General features: G+C 35.3%; 1 protein-coding gene and 1 long non-coding RNA gene across 5 annotated transcripts in view; one reads left to right on the top strand and one right to left on the bottom strand.

Annotated features, from left to right (window-relative positions):
* LOC126925934 (glutamate receptor 1) overlaps nt 1-22,636 on the bottom strand; it is a 335,799-nt gene that overhangs the window by 13,647 nt on the left and 299,516 nt on the right. For both annotated transcript variants that reach the window (XM_050742285.1, XM_050742915.1), the window contains exons 5-14: nt 18,687-18,819; nt 16,899-17,019; nt 16,325-16,489; nt 9,835-10,050; nt 7,508-7,615; nt 7,051-7,164; nt 6,323-6,443; nt 5,779-5,873; nt 4,995-5,218; nt 3,240-3,452 (exon numbers count right to left, since the gene is read on the bottom strand). In XM_050742285.1, coding sequence (XP_050598242.1) covers nt 3,240-3,452; nt 4,995-5,218; nt 5,779-5,873; nt 6,323-6,443; nt 7,051-7,164; nt 7,508-7,615; nt 9,835-10,050; nt 16,325-16,489; nt 16,899-17,019; nt 18,687-18,819 — 1,510 coding nt within the window. The remainder of the gene's footprint in view (nt 1-3,239; nt 3,453-4,994; nt 5,219-5,778; nt 5,874-6,322; nt 6,444-7,050; nt 7,165-7,507; nt 7,616-9,834; nt 10,051-16,324; nt 16,490-16,898; nt 17,020-18,686; nt 18,820-22,636) is intronic.
* The window catches only part of LOC126916161 (uncharacterized), a 218,078-nt gene that overhangs the window by 154,671 nt on the left and 40,771 nt on the right, over nt 1-22,636 (top strand). The gene's annotated exons all lie outside the window — the stretch shown is intronic.

Raw genomic sequence — 22,636 nt, 5'->3', positions numbered from 1 at the left:
TATCCCGTTCGAGGGACTTAGGAAGGATTAGCGCATGTCGAAAGTGTATTACGTTTTGTTACGTTTCAGTGTTCCGTAAAATACATTACACGTTTGATAATTTTACGTAGGTTGAAACGAATAAATGAAAATTCATGTAGTGAAAATTAGTGAAAAAGATACTATTGATTTTTGTGATATTTGATATTTGACAATATTACATCGTTTGGGAAATTCTTTTAAGTTATGCTATATTTTCTAAGGCATTTTAATGTGAAGGCACTTTAAAATTATTGCATGATTATGCCAATTCGAAGAGTTTCGTTATATTCGTGTCTATGTTAAAATATACCAAAATTATATAACATAAATGTTTTGGCAAGTGACATGTTCTTTATCGTGAACTTGTCACGTTAGATGTTGTATATATATGTATACTAATCGTACAGAAGCAACGTTGTAAAGTAAAATGCAAAGAAGAACGATGAATATTATTTCATTAAATTTTCCTTGGAACCTACAACTATTTATGCCACCTCTTTAAATAATGTATAAATAATATATAAAATAAATAAATTTATGAAAATAAGATTTCTCCTTTAGGATGCCAAATACTAATTACGTGTCTGAATAATGATAACTTTATAAAAAGTGGTCTTGATAAATTTTACCTTTGAGAGGTTCATATGTAACAGCGTATTTTAACAAGCGTTTAAGTAAAATTAATCTTAAATTGCATTATTTATTTCTTTAAAAAATATTTAAAAATCTATACATATTTCTATAGTTAATAAGCGATAAAAGATATCTGATCGTAATCCAAGAATAACCGTATAACTCTGCATAATCTCGACACGTTCTACGAGCAGAAGAAACACGTCAATTATTCGTCGTACACGAAAACCGGGTAAAAATGCGGTAAAATCACATGGACATTTATGCAAAAAGAAGGCGAGAACTTGGCTCGGCATGAAATGTATTATCCGCGATCGTAGGTCAGTTGATCAATGTTCCATGCGTGGGAAGAAGGATATAAAGGCGGGGAAAAAGGGGCTCGAATTGGATCGGACACGTACATACATACATACATATATACATATGTACAATGGCTATGAAAGGTATTTGCATATCATTGTTGTTATTATCACATCTACATACTAATTAATTAAATCCAACCCTATTAAATTTCCTATGATTTAGTAGTACTTTCATTTACATTTGAACTTGATAAAAAAGGCGCCTTATTGGAAAATAAGGGTATGTAAATACTTTTTGTAGCCAGTGTACAGTGACTCACGAAAGTATTCGAAAAATCATAGAAACTTCTTCTGTATATATTGCAGAAAATATTTTGAAATCTCATTATCATCGTAATACGATACGGTTATCACGATTATATTGGTAAATTTTTAAACAAATCTGAAAATATATTTAAAAGTTACAAGATATCTATTGAAAGCGCATATTTCGCTAAAATCAGCAAAATATTTGAACGTTTGATTACTTACAATATTGGTAAGCCACGATATTTAATGAGATCATCTTTAACACTAATTATGTGTACAAGTTTTCACTACAAATATATTTGCAACAAATGTCTGGTAACTTAACTTCTACATCGACTTTAAGCTTTACTATTATAATCATGATAGTCGTGTTTCGTTATAGTGCTAATGAAATTTCAAAAAGTTTCGTACAACGCATATAAAAGAATTTTATGATAAACGTTCGAATACTTTTTATAGGCACTGTAGCACATACGGCCTCGGTTGGCGGCAAAGCGTGTCGCTAATGGAATTTTCGAGCCGCGGCTACGAAACGGCACGCTCATTCAAATGAGCCACCCTCAAATAGCCTAGGAGGCCTAATCACGGCGCTGATTGCGAGAGAGCCGTTCTAAATTACGCCCGGCACGAGACTACGAAATGTAATCCGATTATATTCTGATAATTCTGGCCACGCGGTTTATAATCGCCGTTTACCTGGCACGCAGTTGTAATTTAAACGAAGGAATTTGCAACAGTAATTACCCTGCACCTTAACCCCCGGGTGGCGAACCCAGTAAATCACCCTCCTAAAGGTTATCATCGCTCAGCTATCTGCTACCGGTTGGCGATGGAGATCATGCGTTGAAGGACATCTTAAACCTGTATTAGGTCGTTACATACGAAATATCTGTTTTCCTCTTTAACGTAATCGCTGCTATTGACGCACACGTTGCCTCCATGCAATTTTTTAACGATAAATAATACTTTTTATATCGTAGCTATCGCATTTTTATTCTTATGCGCTTCGATGAAATGGTTTTGAAAAGTAAGCAAAATAACGTATAGAATATAATAATTATTGTTTATTATGAACACGTCTCCGATGAAATAGAAAGGTTCTTTTTAGTAGGACACACTTTTATAAAAATTCCTTTGGTATATTAATCGATGTCTAAATGAGAACTAGGTATTGGGTTCGTATTAGGAGAATAAGTATGTATTAGGTTCGATACATTATTCAACACAGTTAATCACAATCATACAGTAAAACAATACATCATCGTGAGGTGTTTATAAGAGCGCCTATTAGATCCTTCGCAATTTATCGTATCTTCGATCGAAACTTGTTAATTATGCAGAAATAATCTCTTTTAAAGGAATCGCTGTTCTTATGAAAACAAAAAAAGAACCGCGAAGTGTTTAACCAGTTGACTTTAAGCGAGTTCAGGGCGACGAACCTTTAGAATCTTATCCAATTCATCTCATTAGCAGAGAACGCGGTTGACCTGTTCCAACTAAAAGACAACCATTCTTCTGTGTGCGCCGTGTACTTTATGCACTTCACCCCATTTGCTTGTACCGCGGAAATGGAAACAGGACGCAGGGTGAAAGTAGCTATAATTAGTGGAGAAAGAAACTAGCTATCTTTTCCCTCGTAACACGCAACGCTTCCTATCGTTGCGTTGTTCCGCTAAACGACCAGGCAAACATTTTTCAAACCTTTCTCCACGTGCGCTTCGATCGCTATCCGGATACTGATAAAAGATGTTCAGCTTGCTTTTACTCAACGTTTCGAGATAAGAGTAGTTCTAGAAGCTCCCAGGATAGCACCATCTGACTGATAAGAGGACTCGAGCGCGACGTAAAAAGAAAGCTTGATAATTGACCGAGATTAAGGTAATTCATTTTTACAAAGCACCTGCATTTGATAGCAATTCACGTTACCACGAGGCTCAGAGGATGATCGTTGCAAAGGAGGAAATGAACGAATACCTGGGTGATATGTCACAGCCTTGCTGCATGAAGGCGGCTAATGCGAACCAAAGGCTGTTGATGATACTGAAATCGTTCGCCATGCTCGAGGTTGGAATGTGGGGAGATCCTTGCGATCCGTGTGGATGTTGTAGCGTGGGATCGTTCCTTGTACCCATTGTGGGATCCCCACCGGTGCTTAGAGTCAGTACTCTCCATTCGTATGGGGAGAATCTGTGGAGAACGTGTGAAATTAATGACGAATCCTTTATGTATTACGTTTATGTTTTTTAAGACAGACGATTAGGATTTAATATTTTGCATGTAGAATAAATAGATTGAATAATGGATTTGATATTCCGTGAGCTGTTTGAATTTGAAGATTTCTTACTTTTGAATCTTTTTGACTCTTAGCTCTTTTAAAAGCTTTGTTTGATTTAAATTGTAAATTTCTTTTAAGGAAATTAATTTTACGACTAAAGATTTGGGTTAATCGTGAATTGAAATTATCGTGTCATAGGTATTGCCTCTATCACTGGATTACTCCAATAACGTATGTTAGGTCAGCTAATATTAGGATTCTTATTTTATACAATAAATGATCTCACTACCGATACCAGTGATCTTTATCATATAAAATATAGAACACATAAAACACAAAATATAAAATACCTTAAAATTATCTGACCTAAGCTAATCTACAGTAGTCACGTATGACCCAACAATACGAGTTGAGGTTTAAGAAAAACGTTTATTAAAGAAGATAAAATTTAATCATCAAAAGAAAATCTGAAGTCCCTCTGGCCATATTTTTCTTGGCTAATTAATCAGGAACTCAAGAGAAAAACAATGATTGATCAAGGTATCCGCTATTCGGTAATTAAACTTTCAATTGTTTAGGTTTTATCGGTTTTTCATCGAGATTGCGATCGTATTCTCGTGATCGTTTAAAATCGTATTTGGGAAAGTCACGTGAGATAAGGAACGATAAATAACAAGAAAAGAATTGAAATAAAAGCAGGGGCGAATCGTGATAAATGCACGTATAATTGTCGAGAGTCCATAACTGTGGCGAAGAGGTAAACAAGCTGTTGTGTAATTAGCCATGGACAGGGAAAGGCTAAAGGGAAGCTAATGTCGTGTGGTTTGTGTGTGGCATTGAATGTGTCGATCAATCACGAATACGGGAATTTCTGTGACAATAAATTACTGCTTTCTCTAGCTCTAAGGCCTAGCTTCCCTTTTCCTTCATTTACAATGCAGGGATACGTGTTATATATATTGGAGGATAGAATATATAAACATACGTATGAACGAAAATAAAAATGTATAATCCTTGCTACTATATATACTTGTAGTTTTCCCTGAATTTCGTTTATTTACTTAATTAAAAAAAAAATTGCCTTTTGGAAGTAGTTATAGCAATAGCAAATATTTTTATATAAAATATTACACGCGTTATCATTGCTTTATCATACGAGCGCAATACACGATGCAATATATAACGAAAGAAAGTTAGAAATTTTCAATATTTCACAGAAATTCACTTGTAAAATATTCAGTTATCGTATTGAAAATATTGAGGAACTTCTCTATTGTTAATCAAAATACTATGTTTAAATCGAATTTGAAAAGTATTAAGTGTGCTTCATAATAAAAGAAACATTAAACGCATGGAACATACGTATTGCCGTATGTCTGAGCATATACCGACCGTATCTACTTAACCGTGTATCCGTCGAAAGAAGCGAACAGTTCCGGAAAAATCGCATTTACCTGGACACGGTAAAAAGAACGATGGATACACCGATGTAGGAGAAGATAACGCAGACCCAGATCTCTTTGCTCAGCGGATTCAAGAAGCTGAACACACCAGGTTTCTGTTTGATGGGCTTCTTGATCATGATACTAATACCCAGTGACATGAAAGGTTTACTAAAATCGATCACTCGTTCACGTTCAGAAGTGATTGTCATTGGAGCAATGGCAATGTCTGCTTCCTAAAAATATAGTACAACTGTTAATAAAACAATTTACATTATAAAACAGGAAGATAACAATAAACAATATTACAAAAGGTAAAATTTACAACACTTTTCAGTTTTACAATAAAATACGTCGTCCAAGCAATATGCTTGTTATTTGAAGAATTATTCAACAATTTAGTATAAACTATATTGATATAACTCTTTGATAATAATAATAATACACTAAATGTTTCATTATGGAATCATTTTCGTCAAATGCGAATAAACAGCTCTCGCGTTCCCATTTCATTCTTTCGAAGTTCGTCCACCAGATGTAGCTGAAAATACAGCAGACAAGATCAAAGAGCTTGCAAGCTCGTGGCATCTGGTGGAAAAGCCTCGTACTTTCTGCCCAAAGATAAAACAGTTCGTTGAACGTTCGTTTCGTTGGACCTCGATCAATAGTACAATCTTTCGCGTAGTTACACGAAATCGTTTAGTCCGCCCCAATACACCGACATCCAAAGTGTATTATTGTGAAAAACGCATCTAGATCGCGATGAAATGTATTCATTGACTTCTTTGGAACTTACTTTCCGAATCAGCTCGCCGACCATGCCGTCCCAACCACCGGGAACGTCTGGATTTTCCATTCCGTATTTACCGTCTTTAACTATTCGTAACTCATCTAGAAAAGGGAAATTTAATGTATATATGTATATTAAATTTATTATCGATATTTTACAAGTTGTGAAATTATTGTTAAAGTAATGGTAATTTTTTGAGTGTTCGATTTCAATTTGGATGAATAGTGGGCCAGAAGAAGGTTCTTGAACCTCTAAGGGCGGGGTAACCAGGGGCTTCTTGTGTAACATCCTCTTTTTTAATTTTATTTCTATTTTTCATAAAATTGATATATCAATGATAGTCATATGTACGAGCATTTATAGTTCGATTGGATGAGCTTCAGTTATCGTGTAACAATTGCCAATAACTCGAGAGAATAAATAGGAGGACAAGACATTCTTGTAATTTAATTTAGTTCAGTTTAATTACTTTTTATCTTGTACAAAATACATAAAGATATAAACTTTGAAAATCGTGTAATAGCATGTACATTGAAAATAAAATACTTACACGATATTCCCAATTTCTTAGCTATAAGATCAGCTAGATCCTTGCAGTAGCCCTCGTAACTATCATTGCCAGTCAATATCTCCCCAGTGTCTGATTTCTTCTTCATTATGTACGGTTCCTCCTGTGGCATTAAAAAGTAATATAAATAAATAGGACAATTTAGTTGATACAGATTTATTGAACCAATACTCGATTCAGATATTCAATTTATATCCATTTCATTTACACATACATATGTAAATTTACACTCACCCTAAAAGATCTTAGGATAAAACTTCAATATTTGATATAGATTGTCAATTTTAAATTACAAATTACCAATACATTAGCATTTTATGCATTAGCTGCATTTTGTATCTTATGGAGTATTAAATTAAATGGTATTTCTTACATTGTTTTACAGATCCTATAACTTTTTCCCCTTTTGTAGTAAAGCATAACAATGACATATTTGTGAGTTACTGGGCTTCAGTCGTGTTATTAGCATGTTACGCCCTATTCCGATATTTCGTAGACGCTTCGAGTCTGGCTTGAACAAGTGCAATTTTAAACAAAACACAACGTACTAACAATACGATTGAAACCCAAAGAATCATTAATACGTCATCTGGTCATTGTGAAAATTTAAAATTTAAAAATTTAAAAAATTGTTTTACCGCTTTTAAGCGAAAATATTACGTGTCCATCGGTTTTTGAGTGTTTAGAAACACCGTAACATAATGTCTTACCACAATAGTAGTGACAATGTAGGTCTTATTCTTCTCAATTTCGGTATGCGGTCGAAGTCGAATGTATTTCGCGGCGATGGCCTGGAATCCAGCCTCGTCTGTCCATTCAGCTACCTTGAAAGGTAAATCGTGAACGGTTAATAGCTTTCCAGCCACGTCGCTATCTCTATGAAGTTCGTACAGCGATGTTCGCGTCCATGTCGGTCGATAGTCACCGATAGTCAACATTGCTGCGTAAAGTCATCGGACCGTAGACTTCGTCAAACAGCAAACAACATAAAACGAGGAATTAAAAGGGATTGGTATTGTCGAGTTTTTCCACGCGACAATTTCGATGTTTTTTTTCTCTTTTTTTTTTTACGTTGTAAAATTTCGAAACTGTCCGATTACATTTTGGCCTCGGTCCCTGGAGGTGGAGGCATGCGGCTCGTGTTCGTTGGGTGAAAAAAATATTTACTTTGACCATGGCGCTGTTGACCGTCATCTCGACGACGTGGAGGGTGTAATTGTGCCTGCGACCGTCATCGTTGAAGCGGATCTCCCCAGTTAGTCCCTCGATTTCCACCTGAAAGTTAAACACGCGTGAGTTTTACATTTTGCAGCTCTGTTTTTATGGTTTTTAAATACACAGTGGCACGTGTTTGCGGAGATTACGTTGTCTAAAACCAAATGTAGCACTTTTTCGATAAGATATATCTTATTTATATTTTATTGATATTTTTAAAAATAATATATCAGCTTTTTGTCAATTATATATGAAACGATTAAAATGGAGATATATCGTATTTAGTAACTTGACTATTTTTCAGTCAAAGTGTAGTTTCATATAAGCAAGATTTTAGTATGTCATGACCCACTTCTCTTTTATACTTCCGTGCTGCGAATATCACGATAGCGTATGCTTGTTTTATAATCATCTAGTAAAATTCGAAAATATTTGTTTATCGTTCGTTGTCATTGTTGAGAAAATATCAGAATTTTACAGAGGATTGTAGTGGAAGGGCGAAGAAGTTAATAAGCGATCAACAAACACTAAAACACAACAGAAAGTATCTTCATCTCTGGTAGCATAAACATTTACAAAATGAGATGGAAGCAAAATAAATTCAAATTTCTCTATTATTTTTCCCAATACAGCACTTGTGAACTTTCTTTGAGCTTTCTAAGCTTCGTTCAAATTAGTCAATTTACGTGCCTCAAACGACTTAAAACCAAGCTACTCAATCGCACTTTATCAGTGTGTATCGGTTACTTACTAAACTTAAAATATCCTTTCACACTTCACGTGAAGCTGAAATTCTTCGAAATATCTCCATTTCTTAAACTAAATTAACTTTAAAATATATGCTATATTAAATATTCTTCATCAGATATTTACTTAAATTCATGTTATTTGAATTGAAGTGATTTCGAGTCAAATACAACTTGACTTGTATAAATACAAACACGACTAACAGGTACGACACTTTACGAAAATTACATTTATTTTTCTGAAATCGTTGATTATACGCTACTGTCATACGCAAATTTTTATCGATGATTGTCAATTTGGAAAAATTTCTTTCGCCTAAGAGGAATTTCTTGATCTTGTCAGACGATAAATTGATGAAGAGGAGCAGAGGTGCAGATATAGGGACGCCATTTCCGGTGTAACTGTATACGTACGTATATAGAACGAAGGGGGACGATCTGACGTGGACGTAGGAATGCCGTTAGAGTCAGAATAACCGCCAATTACTGTCAATGGCAGAGAAACGTCGGCAAGGGTCCTTGGTAATTTCGGTTGCCACCGGTATTTCAAATATATTGACTATTTCTGCGTTTCTGTCCGCGCTTCAAGAATTTCCGAATGAATCATTTCGACAGAGCTGCGTAGTCTTGTCATGTTTTTAATATGAATACCGCGTTCGTTGGAAATATGTGCCAATATTAGATGTACGCGTAGCGAATAAACGATCATGTCGTAAAAGCTGTTCATGAAGAATTCATGAAACATAAATAGATTCCCAGTTTGTGCATTTGGTACCAAAATTGAACGATTACGAAATTCTTATAGCAGGAGTGATCGGTTTATAAATTTTTCCAACTGCATCTCGGTAAATCATATAATAATTAATCACAACCTGGAAAAAGTTTTGTGTGTGCTTCCTATATTATATCTGACCTCGTATATGTGAGAAAAGTAGTTGGTTGTGAATGATGAATTATTTCTTTTTTTCTCTCTCTTCTTTTTTTTTTTTTTTTTTTTGTAAAACAGATTTCACGGTAACTTGCACTTGTGGCAATAATTTTGCCCAATACGACGGTGTGTTAATTTCTAACTGAGTAGTTTACGTTTTAGACTATTGTATTTTTGTAAACGTTGCATAACATGTTTGGTACGATGTATGTACTTGTGGATAACAAAGTTGGTTTTTAAATAAAATGTGCGTTTCGTTATTACAAACTGAATTTTCTAATATTAAGATGTCTGAACGATAGTTTGAAATAAATTCTGTCTGTGTGAATGCCATGGCGTATAATATACAACTTAAATACTCAATACAGCAAATAGAAGGTGAGACTTGAAAATCAAAATGGATGTTTGAACAGCGAATGAAACATATAATTAGTAATGGAATTTTTATGTTGCAGCTGGCAATGAGCCGTGATTTTATAGTAACTATCTAGTTACTATACTCAGCTGTAAAAGCAAAGACAAAGGTTAGATTCACTATACTACATGATATCTATTTTTAAAACAATTTTTGGGCTTTGTGGAAAAAGAAGTTAGCGTCTACTTACTTTTCTCAGATTCTTGGAAATTTTATCGCCATATTCAAATGGCGTCACCCAGCCCCGACTGTTATTGCAATCCAGTGCCCTGGTGCCATTGGTAATTTGACTGCCGCCAGGAATCCCTGTTCGCCTCACGTTGCTTCTATCCGGCTTTTTTCTCAGAAACTTGTTGAACGCCTCGACGAGGACGAATACGGCGTCGTACATCAGCGCAGCTTGCGCCTAACGCGAAGAAAATCGTAGAACATCGTAACATCGTAACTTGGGGTAACATAGGATGTGTCTAACATTTCACAAATGAAATTCACTTTTCTAACGTTGTTTCGTCATATGGTATTTCAAGATATTTTATAAAATTTAATATATTTATTGATATATGTATAATTTTGTGTGCTAGACTAGATTAGCCACGTAGTAGTGACACACGTACGTGAATATGAATGTATGGAAGTATGTGCATGCACAGCGTCGCGAAAAACAGACGAATGTAACTGTTCCGTTGACAGTGTGGTGTAGAAGATTCTTTATTTATTTGGAAGAATTTTACAATCAATTCACATTGAGAATTATAAGTAAATTATTCTGGCGTGATAATTTACCTTGAATAATATGTGTTTATCGTATGTTTGTTTCTAGTTGAATCTGATGCTTAAATCTAAAGGATATTGTCTTTTTAGTCTGCGGATCTGATCCGCCGTGTCAAGTAATTGTGTAACTAATGGGTTTTGGTGGTCGTCAACTCTTGTATTATATCTGTTGCTGAATTTTGATACTTCTTCTTTAACTGTGGGTATCTTAAGGTTGTGGTGTATCGTTTCGTTGGTAACATACCAAGGTGCATCTATTAAGGATCTTAGAGTTTTTAATTGGAATCGTTGAAGAATTTCTATGTTGCAATTACTCGCTGTTCCCCATAGTTGGTTCCCATAGGTCCAAACATGGCTTTTATATAGCATTATTTTACTCTGCACGATTAAGTTGAAGCTCCTGCCAATGAGCCAGTAGAAGTTTTTTAATTTTGATTCAAGTTGTTTGGGTTTGTCTACGATGTGTCGTTTCCATGTCATTTTTTTGTCCAGAATTATGCCTAGATATCTGACTGACTTTTTGTTTGGAATTGGAATATCATTTATGGTCACCTGTGGGCAGGTTTGTTTTCGCAGCGTGAAGATTATATGACAGGATTTATTTTCATTAATTTTCAAGGGTATAGAAGATGGTGAGACAAAGAGGTAAATAAATCTAAAACTATTTTTATATGAATTCTAAGTGTAACCTTAGTGTTCCTTTACTTTTATTTCGGCGATTAAAATCCACAATTCTCAATAATATCTAATGTTGGATTACACGGTGCGTTATTTGTGTATGTGTATATAATAAAATTGAGAAGGGTATTTTGCGGTTTTAAAGTGATTAAAGTAAGAAAGAAATCATGGTAATTGCAATGACCTTTATAGGGCTGTTTTCTTTTCCAGTTAGAGATACAGTCGCTATAAATAGCGGTATGAATTATACATGAAGCTTGCTTTTAAACGCGGCTCGAGAAGTAAGTATCGTGAATCTAAAGAGAGTTTTCTCACAGAGTGTAACCTGATATACATGCAACATCGATATACTAAAAGTTTATCATGTATGCATTAAAAGCGATATAAAATTCCTTCTCCGTGACTTAGGATTTTCTTAACTGTAATGCTCGCAGTATATCATGAAAAAGTCACTTGTTTCTTAAAACACTGCTTCTATTTTTCTGCTCTTTATCTCATCTAACTATACAATATTAAAAAGTATTAATATAATGGTTTGAATCGTGCAAATCGTTTAGAGTCTCTAAAGGACTGTGTTATTATTTCCTGGTGATATTACATATATACATAATTATATTAATATAATCATATAATTTATATAGATTTATATTTAGTCAAGGAAAGAACGGCAACACATCCAAATCAGCTGGCTGCTCAAGCGAGCAAAACTCTCATAGAAAGAAGACTAAGAAGGAAACACCCCACTAATCTCACTAAAGAAATAAAATAGTCAAACTCGAAGATGGTATCCCGCTGGGGATATCTGTTATTTGTTTAACCATCCACATGTTATTTAGCAATTAAGTTAGAAAAATTTGCCAAATGTCCAGCTGGACAAATCGTAAAATATAAATTAAATAATAAAGAAAAAAAAATGTATATTTAGTCACAGTTCTTTCGAATGGATACACAATAGATAATTTATAATTTCCTTAGGATGTACGTGGAAAAATGACTCTTAATCAAATCATATTACTTCCTAGGATTTTTTTTCCAATCTGCAAAACGTATTAAAAGTTGCTCGAATTCTATAATTATTCCCGCCATTCTATACGCAATCAAACAAATTACCAATTTATAATTCCACCTGTCACATCGAGTTCCCCTATCAAAATCCATTTTATCAAGCGCAAAACCTGGCCAGTTTCAAAACATCCAATCGATCCTCGTCAACTGGCCATTCGTCATTGTTACAGGAGACAAGCAAACGTACCAGACTCGATTTGGCAATCCAAGTCCTCTGTTAATCGTCGTAATAATTGAAATGATCGCGTGGACACGATTACCGGAGGGCGAAGGGAAGTTTCTTCGTGGTCGTTTCCGGACGGCGCGGTTAAGCTGACTCTGGGAACCGAGAAAATCGTTTATAGTTCTCGCGGGACGTACGCAGATTCACGAGTACGGGGACACATCGGGCACGTGGCCAAAGTTGGGAAACCGTGGACAGAAATTGCACGAGGATCGATCAGGATAATCGGCGCGTTGGGTCGCACACAGTCTTTCAAGTTACAGTGGCTCACGAAAATGTTTGAACATCTACTATAGGAAATTTTCATTTGTATAATATGTACGTAATATCAGCGGTTAAAGATGAAATCAGCAGGTACGCAAAAATACAAGGAAAGAACGGCAACACATCGAAACCAGCTGGCTGCTGAGGCGAGCAAAGAAGACCAAAAAGAAAACACCCCATTGACCTCGCTAAAGAAATAAAATAGCCAACTGGAAGATGGTATCCCGCTGGTGGTAGCCACCCACATGTTATTTAGCAATTAAGTTAGAATTAAAGAACAAATTAAATAATAATAATTAAAAAGAAAACATGTACGTCGTACGAAACTTTGGAACTTTATGCGTTCTGTAATGACTCATTGCTAGATTGCGGATTTTTATGCAGATTCATTTTCATATGCGCACGATTAAAGAAATTGACCATAAATATATATATTGTAGGTTACTAATATTGTACTATTATTTATTTATTATTGTACTGTTCTAGATATATTTTCAGATCTCTTCCAACTTTTACCAATATGCTCACGATTGCTTCGTCTAATTAAATTTCGCGTTAATTAAATTTTGAAGTGTTTTGTACAACACACATAGAATATTGATGAAAAGTTCCTCGAAGTGTTTGAGCGCTCTCACGTACCATTATATTCGGATCTTATGGATCGAATCTATTCCAAAACTACGGAAGTAGCAACGTTACTCAAGATCGTGATAACCATCGATCGTTTCGGTGAGATTATGACTCCTTGATAGATCGCAGTAAAATTCTACGATGGACGTGCGAGGGTTGATACCGGTTTGAGGTAACGGTTATGGTCGAATGAAATTCATCGTTACGTTGTGTAACACTATCCCAACATCTTGGAATAATTTATATAGTAAAGTAATAAGATATTTAAGTCACCCAAGATTAGACGTCTTAAAATTCAGTCTTGAACTTTGTCTCGAATAATCAAATTCATTATATATATATGTATATTATGAGGTATCATTAGTTTTTAATATAATAACGAAAACATGAGAAAATATCGTGTACTTTAGGTCCAACAAGGAAAGATACCACAAACGGGAACAACTCTATAGTTGAGTCAAGGTATGATATAGAAACTAATAAATTAAGTAACAAAATAACTTGCAGAAAGAAAGTAACCTACACACGTTGTTGAATTATGACAATTATAAGTGAAGATAGCAACATTGGACAAACATTTCTCCTTTCAACAAGTAGAAATTGAGAATTCTCCTAGAGAACTATAGTTGTCGAGCTGTCAGTGTAAGTATACGATATACGAATATGTATTTTACTGTTTGTTTTACTTCGCTAACGACGAGTCTGGTCTGTTTTTAAATGTAGGTTACTTAAAAATTTATTCCTTTCTTTATTGTTATTGCAATTCGTATGGCTTGCAACCTGCGAGCTTTTTATCGCTAATTAAATAACACATTCTCTGTTTTCGACACTAAGACCGTGGTACTCTAATGTCTCAGTGCGTATACACAGAGCGAGTAACAATGATTTTTATACCGTCAGAGACACGTGGGATCTACAGTTGTTAGATGGATCCCGAATCATCGTTAAAGTAAACGCAATATGACAACATATAAGTCGAGTTGCAGAAACGTCGGATGAAAATCGACCGGAACTGCAAACTTAAAAATTGTTCATAACCGAATTTGACGAATTACAAGGCAAATTACCTGCAAATTACTTCGGTCAAATATCTTTCTGGCTCAATCGTATCCTACCCTAACATTCTTATGCTATGTTATTGCGAATCGACGGAGCACTTAGCAATATTGTTGCGAAGGAAAAAACATATAAGGGCGTGTCTATCGATTTTCGATATTGTATAACATTGCTGAAAGTGCTGAAAATGTTTGATAGCCTTGTGTAAATATTGTTGCATGATTTCAATGGACTTGGTAACATACTTCGATAGTGCTAGAAAGGTAAAAATGATTCATAGCTACCATTCGCTGTTATTGTGAATTTTAGATCGTCTACGAAGTTACGTGATATTCGATGTTGTACAATATTCGTACGATATTTCAAAGCGTTCTCTAACGCTTTCGTGTAATTTAATGTAATTTTCTGTTCAACACTTCAACTTTTCCCTATTTTTATTTGTAGTTTTGTGTAATACTATCCGACGAAATTTTTTTTAAATTACATTAGTTTACATCTTTTTTCGACGGAAGATCGCGAAGGAGCCATGCAACTCACGTTTTTTCATTTTTTTTTTTTTTTTTTTTTTTTATAGAGGAGAAATCTTTAAATTCAATATGCTGTCAATCAATCCTATATTTATTAAATTTATTTATATTAAATGTGTATTTTTTCACCCTCTTGAATATTTTAAAAATATTAGTTTTCATAATATTAAAAATTCTGTATATTTATTAAGTTTTTAATAAAGAAGCTTATGTAACTATTACAACCATTTCTTTTTACATTTGAAGTAATTAACAGATGATTTTGTGATTTGATTGTGATGAAACATTTGTTTCAACCACCGAATAATATAACACTAAATAATAAAATTCACAGAATCAACAAAATTCAATCAAATTGCTAAAAGACATCATTTTAAACACGCTTTATACTCTTTCTTTCTGCATCTTAATCTTCCTGCATCTTTTATTAAGTTTTATTCGGTAATTCTTCAAAATTTATTGCTCGATGAAAGCAATATAAATTACCATGTATAGTATTTTAGACTTATCCAACATTAATTTGATTCAGACCTGGTTTCTTTTGTCTGACAAAGAGTCAGGTTACTCGGGTTACGGATCTTCAGTTTGATTTTCTTTTCAGGCGACTCGAAATGTCCCTTTTACGTGCAATCGCGTCCACTTGACCGTGCTAAGTATCCGAAAACAAGTCGGAAACCGGAGTAGACTGGTTCGCTTAGGGTAGAAAATTGGAGTACTTGATGGTACTCGACAGCCCATATGGAACTCGAATAGGCGACTCCCTCTTGGAAAGACGACTACAGCTTGACAGGTACTGCCGAGAGCGTTCAAGACTATTGGGGGTACTAGAAACTAGGGATAATATTTGATTTTCAAAGAAAAGGAAAGATCGTTTTACCACAAGAAACGAGACAACTTTTTAAAAATATGTGCAATAGAAAAATATACAATTTCGGTACAGAGTGGTCTTTCAAATCTCCAGCCTTTGGTCTTACGAATAAGATTACGATACATCTATCGTGTTGAATAAGAAACGTCCACCACTTAAACGTCAATTACATAGATGTTCGATATTCCATTTGTGAATTCCATTTGTTTAATTGGGTTTACGAATGTACGAGTTTACTTACAAATTTCTAATTTGTAAATATTAGGTTGTCCGGAAAGTGTCTTTCTTTTACAGACACGTCTTTTACAACAACGCATCTTTATACAAACCTAATCTGTCGAAACCTAATCTGTCGAACGTTGTGGTCTTTAGTTTGATAGAACAAAATTTAATTTTATAAAATAATATAAAACGGAAAATGTTGCGCATCCATTATTTCCCTATAAAACGAAAGAAACTTTTCGGACGACCTGATAACACAGTGCAAAGGAAATATGATAATCCTTAGAAATAAGGATGTTCTGGTTTGTATCGTTAACTTCCAGATTGTATGGGTGATACGAAATAGTCGTAAGGAAAGAACGAGTACTATACGTACAGAAATGGATTCGCGGCCAGCTCCTTGAGACGTAGCTGGGTCGAGACGATGCCAACCAGCTAGGAAATCTTTGACATAGGGTCGCGTAGCATCCACGATTCGAAACCCGGTAATGTTGATGGCGCCGTACTCGATCACTTCGCTCTCCCATCGGTCGTCCATTATCTGATTTTACGAAAACAACGTGTTTGCAACATCGTATAAAAGACACAAAGCTCGCAATCAGTCGAGTGTTCCCGCATTTCTACTTGCGCGTCCATAGAAATAAAAGGGTTGGTTTTGTATTCGTGTGCTAGAAGCGTGTTCGTTTATTTGAAATTACTCGAGCCATCGTGTCGGTACAGAATCTATCTGATTGGTGAGATAAAACCACGAATAAAAGTGCGGACGTCATAGTAGTTTTGATTGAACTGTAAAGTCTTCTACGTTTCTGGAAGATTTCTTTTTAAATTAAAAATTATAACTTATATATAAATTATAACTCAGAAACGAAATATGTATTTTCATTATTATACGATGGCTCAAAATGATCATCGCTTTTATTGCATTATTTAATCATAAGGCGAATACTCACCAATCCACTTAATAAATAATGGTACGTTCTTTTCCCAAGTGCAACATCCCTCACGTGGCTCACCACGATATCTTTCGCCATGTCCGTAGGACAATCGAGTATCACGTACTTGTTACTCCATCTGTAAAGAGTTTACATCGTTTATTATTTAATCTTGCTGTAACAGCTAAATTGAGTTTCCTATTGACTTTGAGTGATCCTGATGTAACGTTGATGGCACTTTGAGTAATCTTTAAAAGTTTCAAGGGGAACGATATTAAAGTCGCGAGAACTGTCAATAAAATAATTCAAATAATATCTTGGATAAATATTAAAATACTTTAATCTACTTTGATAGAGTGCTACAAATCCGTTGAAATATATGGAAATGTCTTAATGCGATTTAATGAAACGTTATTAATATGTTAACAAAATAAATTACCATTTAAACGAAATACATATTTTGATACCATATCCAAATAATTTTATCGTATCTCGAAAGATTTATTAATATAATCTTCTTACACAATTGTTTAAACATATAAATACCGCATCCAAACGATTTTATTATATTCCAAAGGATTTACTATGCAAATTTTTCAATTTTTAAACGATATATATATATTTATTCATAGAATATCCTTCGCGTTTTCATTTCGCTTATAGTATCACATTTAAGTGAGTATCACAATTAAACAAGGAGCATTCGTTGTCGTCCCCATTTCGTGAAATATTTCACGACTTCTCTGCTACGGAACAGGTTCTAACAACCCTGTGGACCCGTAATGAATTTACATAATTCCAGCCGCGTCGTTCCTCCAACGATAAAGTCGCTGTACAACGAGCCGTTTGCCTGCAACGATCCGAAATTGTTACGTTTTGTTTTTGGTAACGGGAACGTTCATTCGATTCGGGCTCATTGTCAGGCTGGTTGTTGATTACCTGGCCCGTGCAAATGCGTGGCCAGTGGTAAATTGCGGCCGAGATACGCGGTGACCGCTCCTACTCGCACAAAAGCGTGATCCGTCAGCCTGTCCAAATGCGGCCAGATTTTACTGCTCGAAAAATAAAGCTATACTAATGCGCCAACGATTGCAGAGAGCCTATATTTTTTCCCTCTATATCGTAAAAAATCACAAGCATCATAGATTTACAGAATGTCCACGTGTTATACCTTTTGTGACGTATTAAATTTTTATTATTGATCAAACTTGGTAGATAAAATGATTTTGACTATTCTTTCATACAGCACTGTGTTTCGTAAGAAAACGACCGAAATATCCTACATTCATAGAATATTCTTGCAAATTCTGTATGTTTCACGATTTACTAAATTTTTATTCTCGGCAAATTTGCCAAATAAAATAATTATTTCCGAAGGAATAAAGTTCGTGATTTTTATTATGCATAGTTATATGCATAGTTATATTTTTATATGCAATCGTTACCTTCGTTTTGAACTGCAATTGAATCTTTCATTGGCCGTAATGACATAAATAGCGCTTTTAGAGTAAAATTGTAAAATAATTTGTTATTCAACGAATGAATCAGCCCCGCGAGCAAAGCTACGTTTATTATTCCCAACAATTTTTATTATTACATTCTGCGTTCTATTTCAACGTAAATATTAATTTTCGAGCTTCATGTACGCAACCATTCATTCGTTAAATCCCTTAACGAAGCCGAAAAATCGTTTAAAATATCATTCGTTATATTCGATGCTCTATATTTTAACGTGGAACTTATCCAATCTCCAAACATATCTAATTTTCAACAAAATTTTATCGAAAATGAAATTCCAAAACTCACCTATTCAATTCTTCCAAACTGCGCAGAAAATCGATCGCCTCGGACATATTTTGTATTCTTTTCACTGTTTCTACTTGAAACGATTCGTTGCCTGGTTTCAGGCCCTGGTAGATCTGCTGCAGCCTGAGCAGTCCTGGAACAAGCAAGAGATTTACCGTCAGCAGTGCAAATGTGAAAATTCTCTATGGCCGGTCGTTCGCGCGGTTCGCCACTCGTCATTATGCATTATACTATTCGCGTTTTCCGAAAATTATGCGTGCACGATTGCGCATCACATCGGCCGTAATTCATTGGCAGACACTGTGTTTGGTCTGCGGTGCCCGTCGAGGACGAAATGTTCCGCGGTGATTGTAGCGGAACCACCTCTAATCTCGTAATCAGATGACGCGATTCGTCTGATGCGTTCATCCGAAAATTTCATCGCCTGCTTTTTCTAATCATCTGTGAGTTGACACGTGCTGAAACGTTTATCGATACTTTGGATAATTTCTAGTAAGTAGATTACGGGATTTCTGCAAAACTTATGAGAAATATTTAAGTTTGAATATTAAGTTTAACATTAAGAAAGCTCTATCTGTTCAAGAATCAATTCGTATATCTACATGTCCACCAGTAATGCTTTAAACGATAATATTTTAAAATACGGTTATAGGTTTTTTTTATCTGTGTTTCTTACGTTTAATTTAAAGATGATAAATAAATAAAGATGATAAATTTTTTGTTTGCCACCTCTCAATATAACAGAAGGCTAAAAAGGAAGCACCCAGCAGACCTCACAAAGGATATAACCTAGCAAACGCGAGGATGGTACCTCGCTGGGGGTAGCCACCAACATGTTAATATAACTGCTAAAAAATTCGACCTAATGTCCAAAATGGATAAATTGTGAATAATGAGAAATAAATATAAAAAAAAATCTCTCAATATCCCCATTACCCTGTAGGTGTACGTGACCGTTGCCACGCTTCTAGAATGTGGAAGGTGGAAGGACCGTTGGGATATCGATGACTCATTGGGCACTTCGGCGATATACATTGTCGCCAAGGCCGCCACATCTTTGTCTCCATCATCGGTCCATCGAATTTGAAGGGTGCCGATCGTGACAACCTCACATATATTGTATGTTTGAGATGGCTGTTCATACTATTTTCTTACTAAATATACGTATGCAGTAAATATACTCTTACTTCAATATACATTTGCACATTGTTTTACAATTCTATCAATATAAATTTCAATACGTTTTATACATATAATGCGCACAATATACGCATAAAAGATTTCTATAATAATTGTCGAAATATCCTCAACGCTGAAAACTCAACCGCCCGCACGAAATCGCCCTAAATTCCCATTCTTGCAGTATCATAGCATACTACTTCATACTTATCGAACAAATTCCTATTGCAATTCATAGCGGAATCCAGCAGACTCGCCAGAATCCCAGGATCTTTCGAAAATCTTTCGCAGCTGCAATCAAAAGTCCACTCGCATTCATCCGTTCTGTTTTGCGGAAGCAGATATTAAACGGTCTTTCTGTTTGCTGAGAGAATCGCTTTCGGGAAGTGGAACAATCGTTCGCCATGAAAGGATCGAGTGGTTCGTAACCGCGGATACGGGTGAGAGCGTAATGCGAAAGGGATAGAAATTGAAAAATCAGAAATAAAAGAACGGACAACTGGCTAGGGTGGATCGGTGGTGGGAGCGAAAAAGAGGGGCCCGGAAAAGTCAACAGCCGAGAGTCGGCCACGTTTTGCGTTGTCGTCCTGCTTTTTTGCAGTACGCTGCGTGAAACTGATGGTCGCGTTAACGAGCGCCGTGCACGTGTATGCCCGGTGGCGCGTTATAAAAGAACGGCGCGTTTCAACGAGTAACGTGAACATCGCCGTCCTATGGTGGCTTCTTCCTGTCCCGTTTCTTGCGCCGATAATGTCCGCGTTGAAAATCACGCGGCTCGTTTCTGCGAATCATGCGATCTCGATGCTCACTTCCGCTTCGCTTGCGAGTACTATCGTTCAACGATAAGCATAGAAATTATGGTTTTATTATTTATTTATTTATAATTATTAACTCCGTCATAAGTCGTAGCGCAACAAATTTGGTACTTTGGCTACTGGAGTTTCATCGCTGCATTTTTTATGTCCTACAAACACGTTAAACATTCTGCTTTCTTTTTAATAGCAGTGTATCGCCCGGAGGGATATTAAACTGATCTTGATGTCAAGAAGTGTTGTAAACAGGATTATAGACTTTCAGCTGTCATGCTTCTCTCTTCAAGCAGTGAGAAACTTTAATATTTGCACATTATACGATCTTTAACCTGTTGGACCTGCCAATACTCATTCTCTTGGATATAACAATTTCTTTTTTTTTTCTACCTACTATTTAATATTTCGCTCCAATTCTAGCAATAGTAAGTTATATTATATCTATATCTGCAAACATTAAAATTGATCTAAGATTGATTCGTTTCCGTCAATTTTTAATTTCGCGATTATAAGAGTTTCTGGCTATAACCTGGTTAACGAGTTAGCATTAGAATTTTATTCGCCCAAAAAATGTCTAGTTGTATGCTACATCGTTTGCATTTACATTGTTACAGAATGTTGTCAACAAAAGTACAAGAATGGTACATATAATTGTATAAACAATTCGTAATATTTACTATATTGTTTACTTTAAGTAAATCAATGTCTGGTCGTAACATTACATTAATATTCGCATATTTTTGGGGAATACAGTCGAGGACAAAAATAAGTGGACAGGTAGTATCATACTTAAGTCTTATTTACTATATAGCCTTATAATACGTAAATTATTCAGCAAATAATTGAAATTAGTATTTAAATTCTCGCATAAATAAGCTGTCCATTGATTTTTGTTCCCAACTGTAAATTACTTCTACTAATTATACGATCGTTTTTCCTAGCGTCAAGGTCTCGCATACGTTCTTACCCTTTTGTAGTGCGAGTTAACCAGTCAACTCAACCAGCCAACTCAACGAGCCAGGCTGATCGCAGGAGCGTGTTTGAAGCGTCGACGTTCATTTGCAGTACGACATAAGCGTGCTTGCTCTTCGAGGCTAATCAGTTTACCATTTCCGGTAAACTTTTATTTTTTATTCGGTGCACGAGACGTGACTCAGTTTTCCGCGGTTGCTGTCATTTCACGAGCAATTAAGCAGCCGCGACTCTATAGTTAATCCTTTATGATCGCGTTTCGAACCGTCTAGCCGTGAGTGTCGCGTTTTATTTCCGCGTGGAACGCGGACAGCGCGGAATCTCGTCGTACGCTCGTTGGAGAACGTGATGGACCGTTTCATAGATCGGTGATTAAAGCAAAAGAGATGGTGTTAGGTTTGTATGGTCAGAGAAAACCGATCTAACGGATTTCCCGGGGATTGGTTTATACTTTTAAAAGCAGCATTTTTATAGACATTTTTTTACACACCGAGATGGTAATCCAAATAATACTTTGGCCACAATTTGCGCAGACTACGATGGTATTGACATTTAATTTTTGTAATTTGTTGCGAAAAGATGTACGGATTAGTATTAAGCGATGACTTTATACAATTTGTCGCACGAGAATTCTCACATGAATTTTTATTTAATTTGTCGCACGAGAATATTAAATAAATCTGACAAAATTTACTATCATGGAATAACGGTATATTCGCGATACGTGATTTTAATTGTATACACAAGTAATTTAGAGTTACGTGGAGTAATATGCTTGCCAACGACTCAAATGAGTTGATGTAACTAAAAAGATCTAAATAAATAAATAAGTAAGTAATTTAAGTTTAAAAATTTGAATCTTTTAATTAACAAGGAAATCCGACAAACATCGCCATTAATTAAATGGTAATTTTGTAAATATCTACGATAGGAGATTCTAATCTCTTAATTTCCAAAACCTCGAATATGCTGCAGTACCAGCAACAGGGC

Source organism: Bombus affinis, chromosome 1 (genome assembly GCF_024516045.1).
Source record: "Bombus affinis isolate iyBomAffi1 chromosome 1, iyBomAffi1.2, whole genome shotgun sequence".
Lineage (NCBI taxonomy): Eukaryota > Metazoa > Arthropoda > Insecta > Hymenoptera > Apidae > Bombus > Bombus affinis.
The sequence above is the reverse complement of the archived record's forward strand: the minus strand, read 5'-3'. Positions and strand labels throughout refer to the sequence as shown.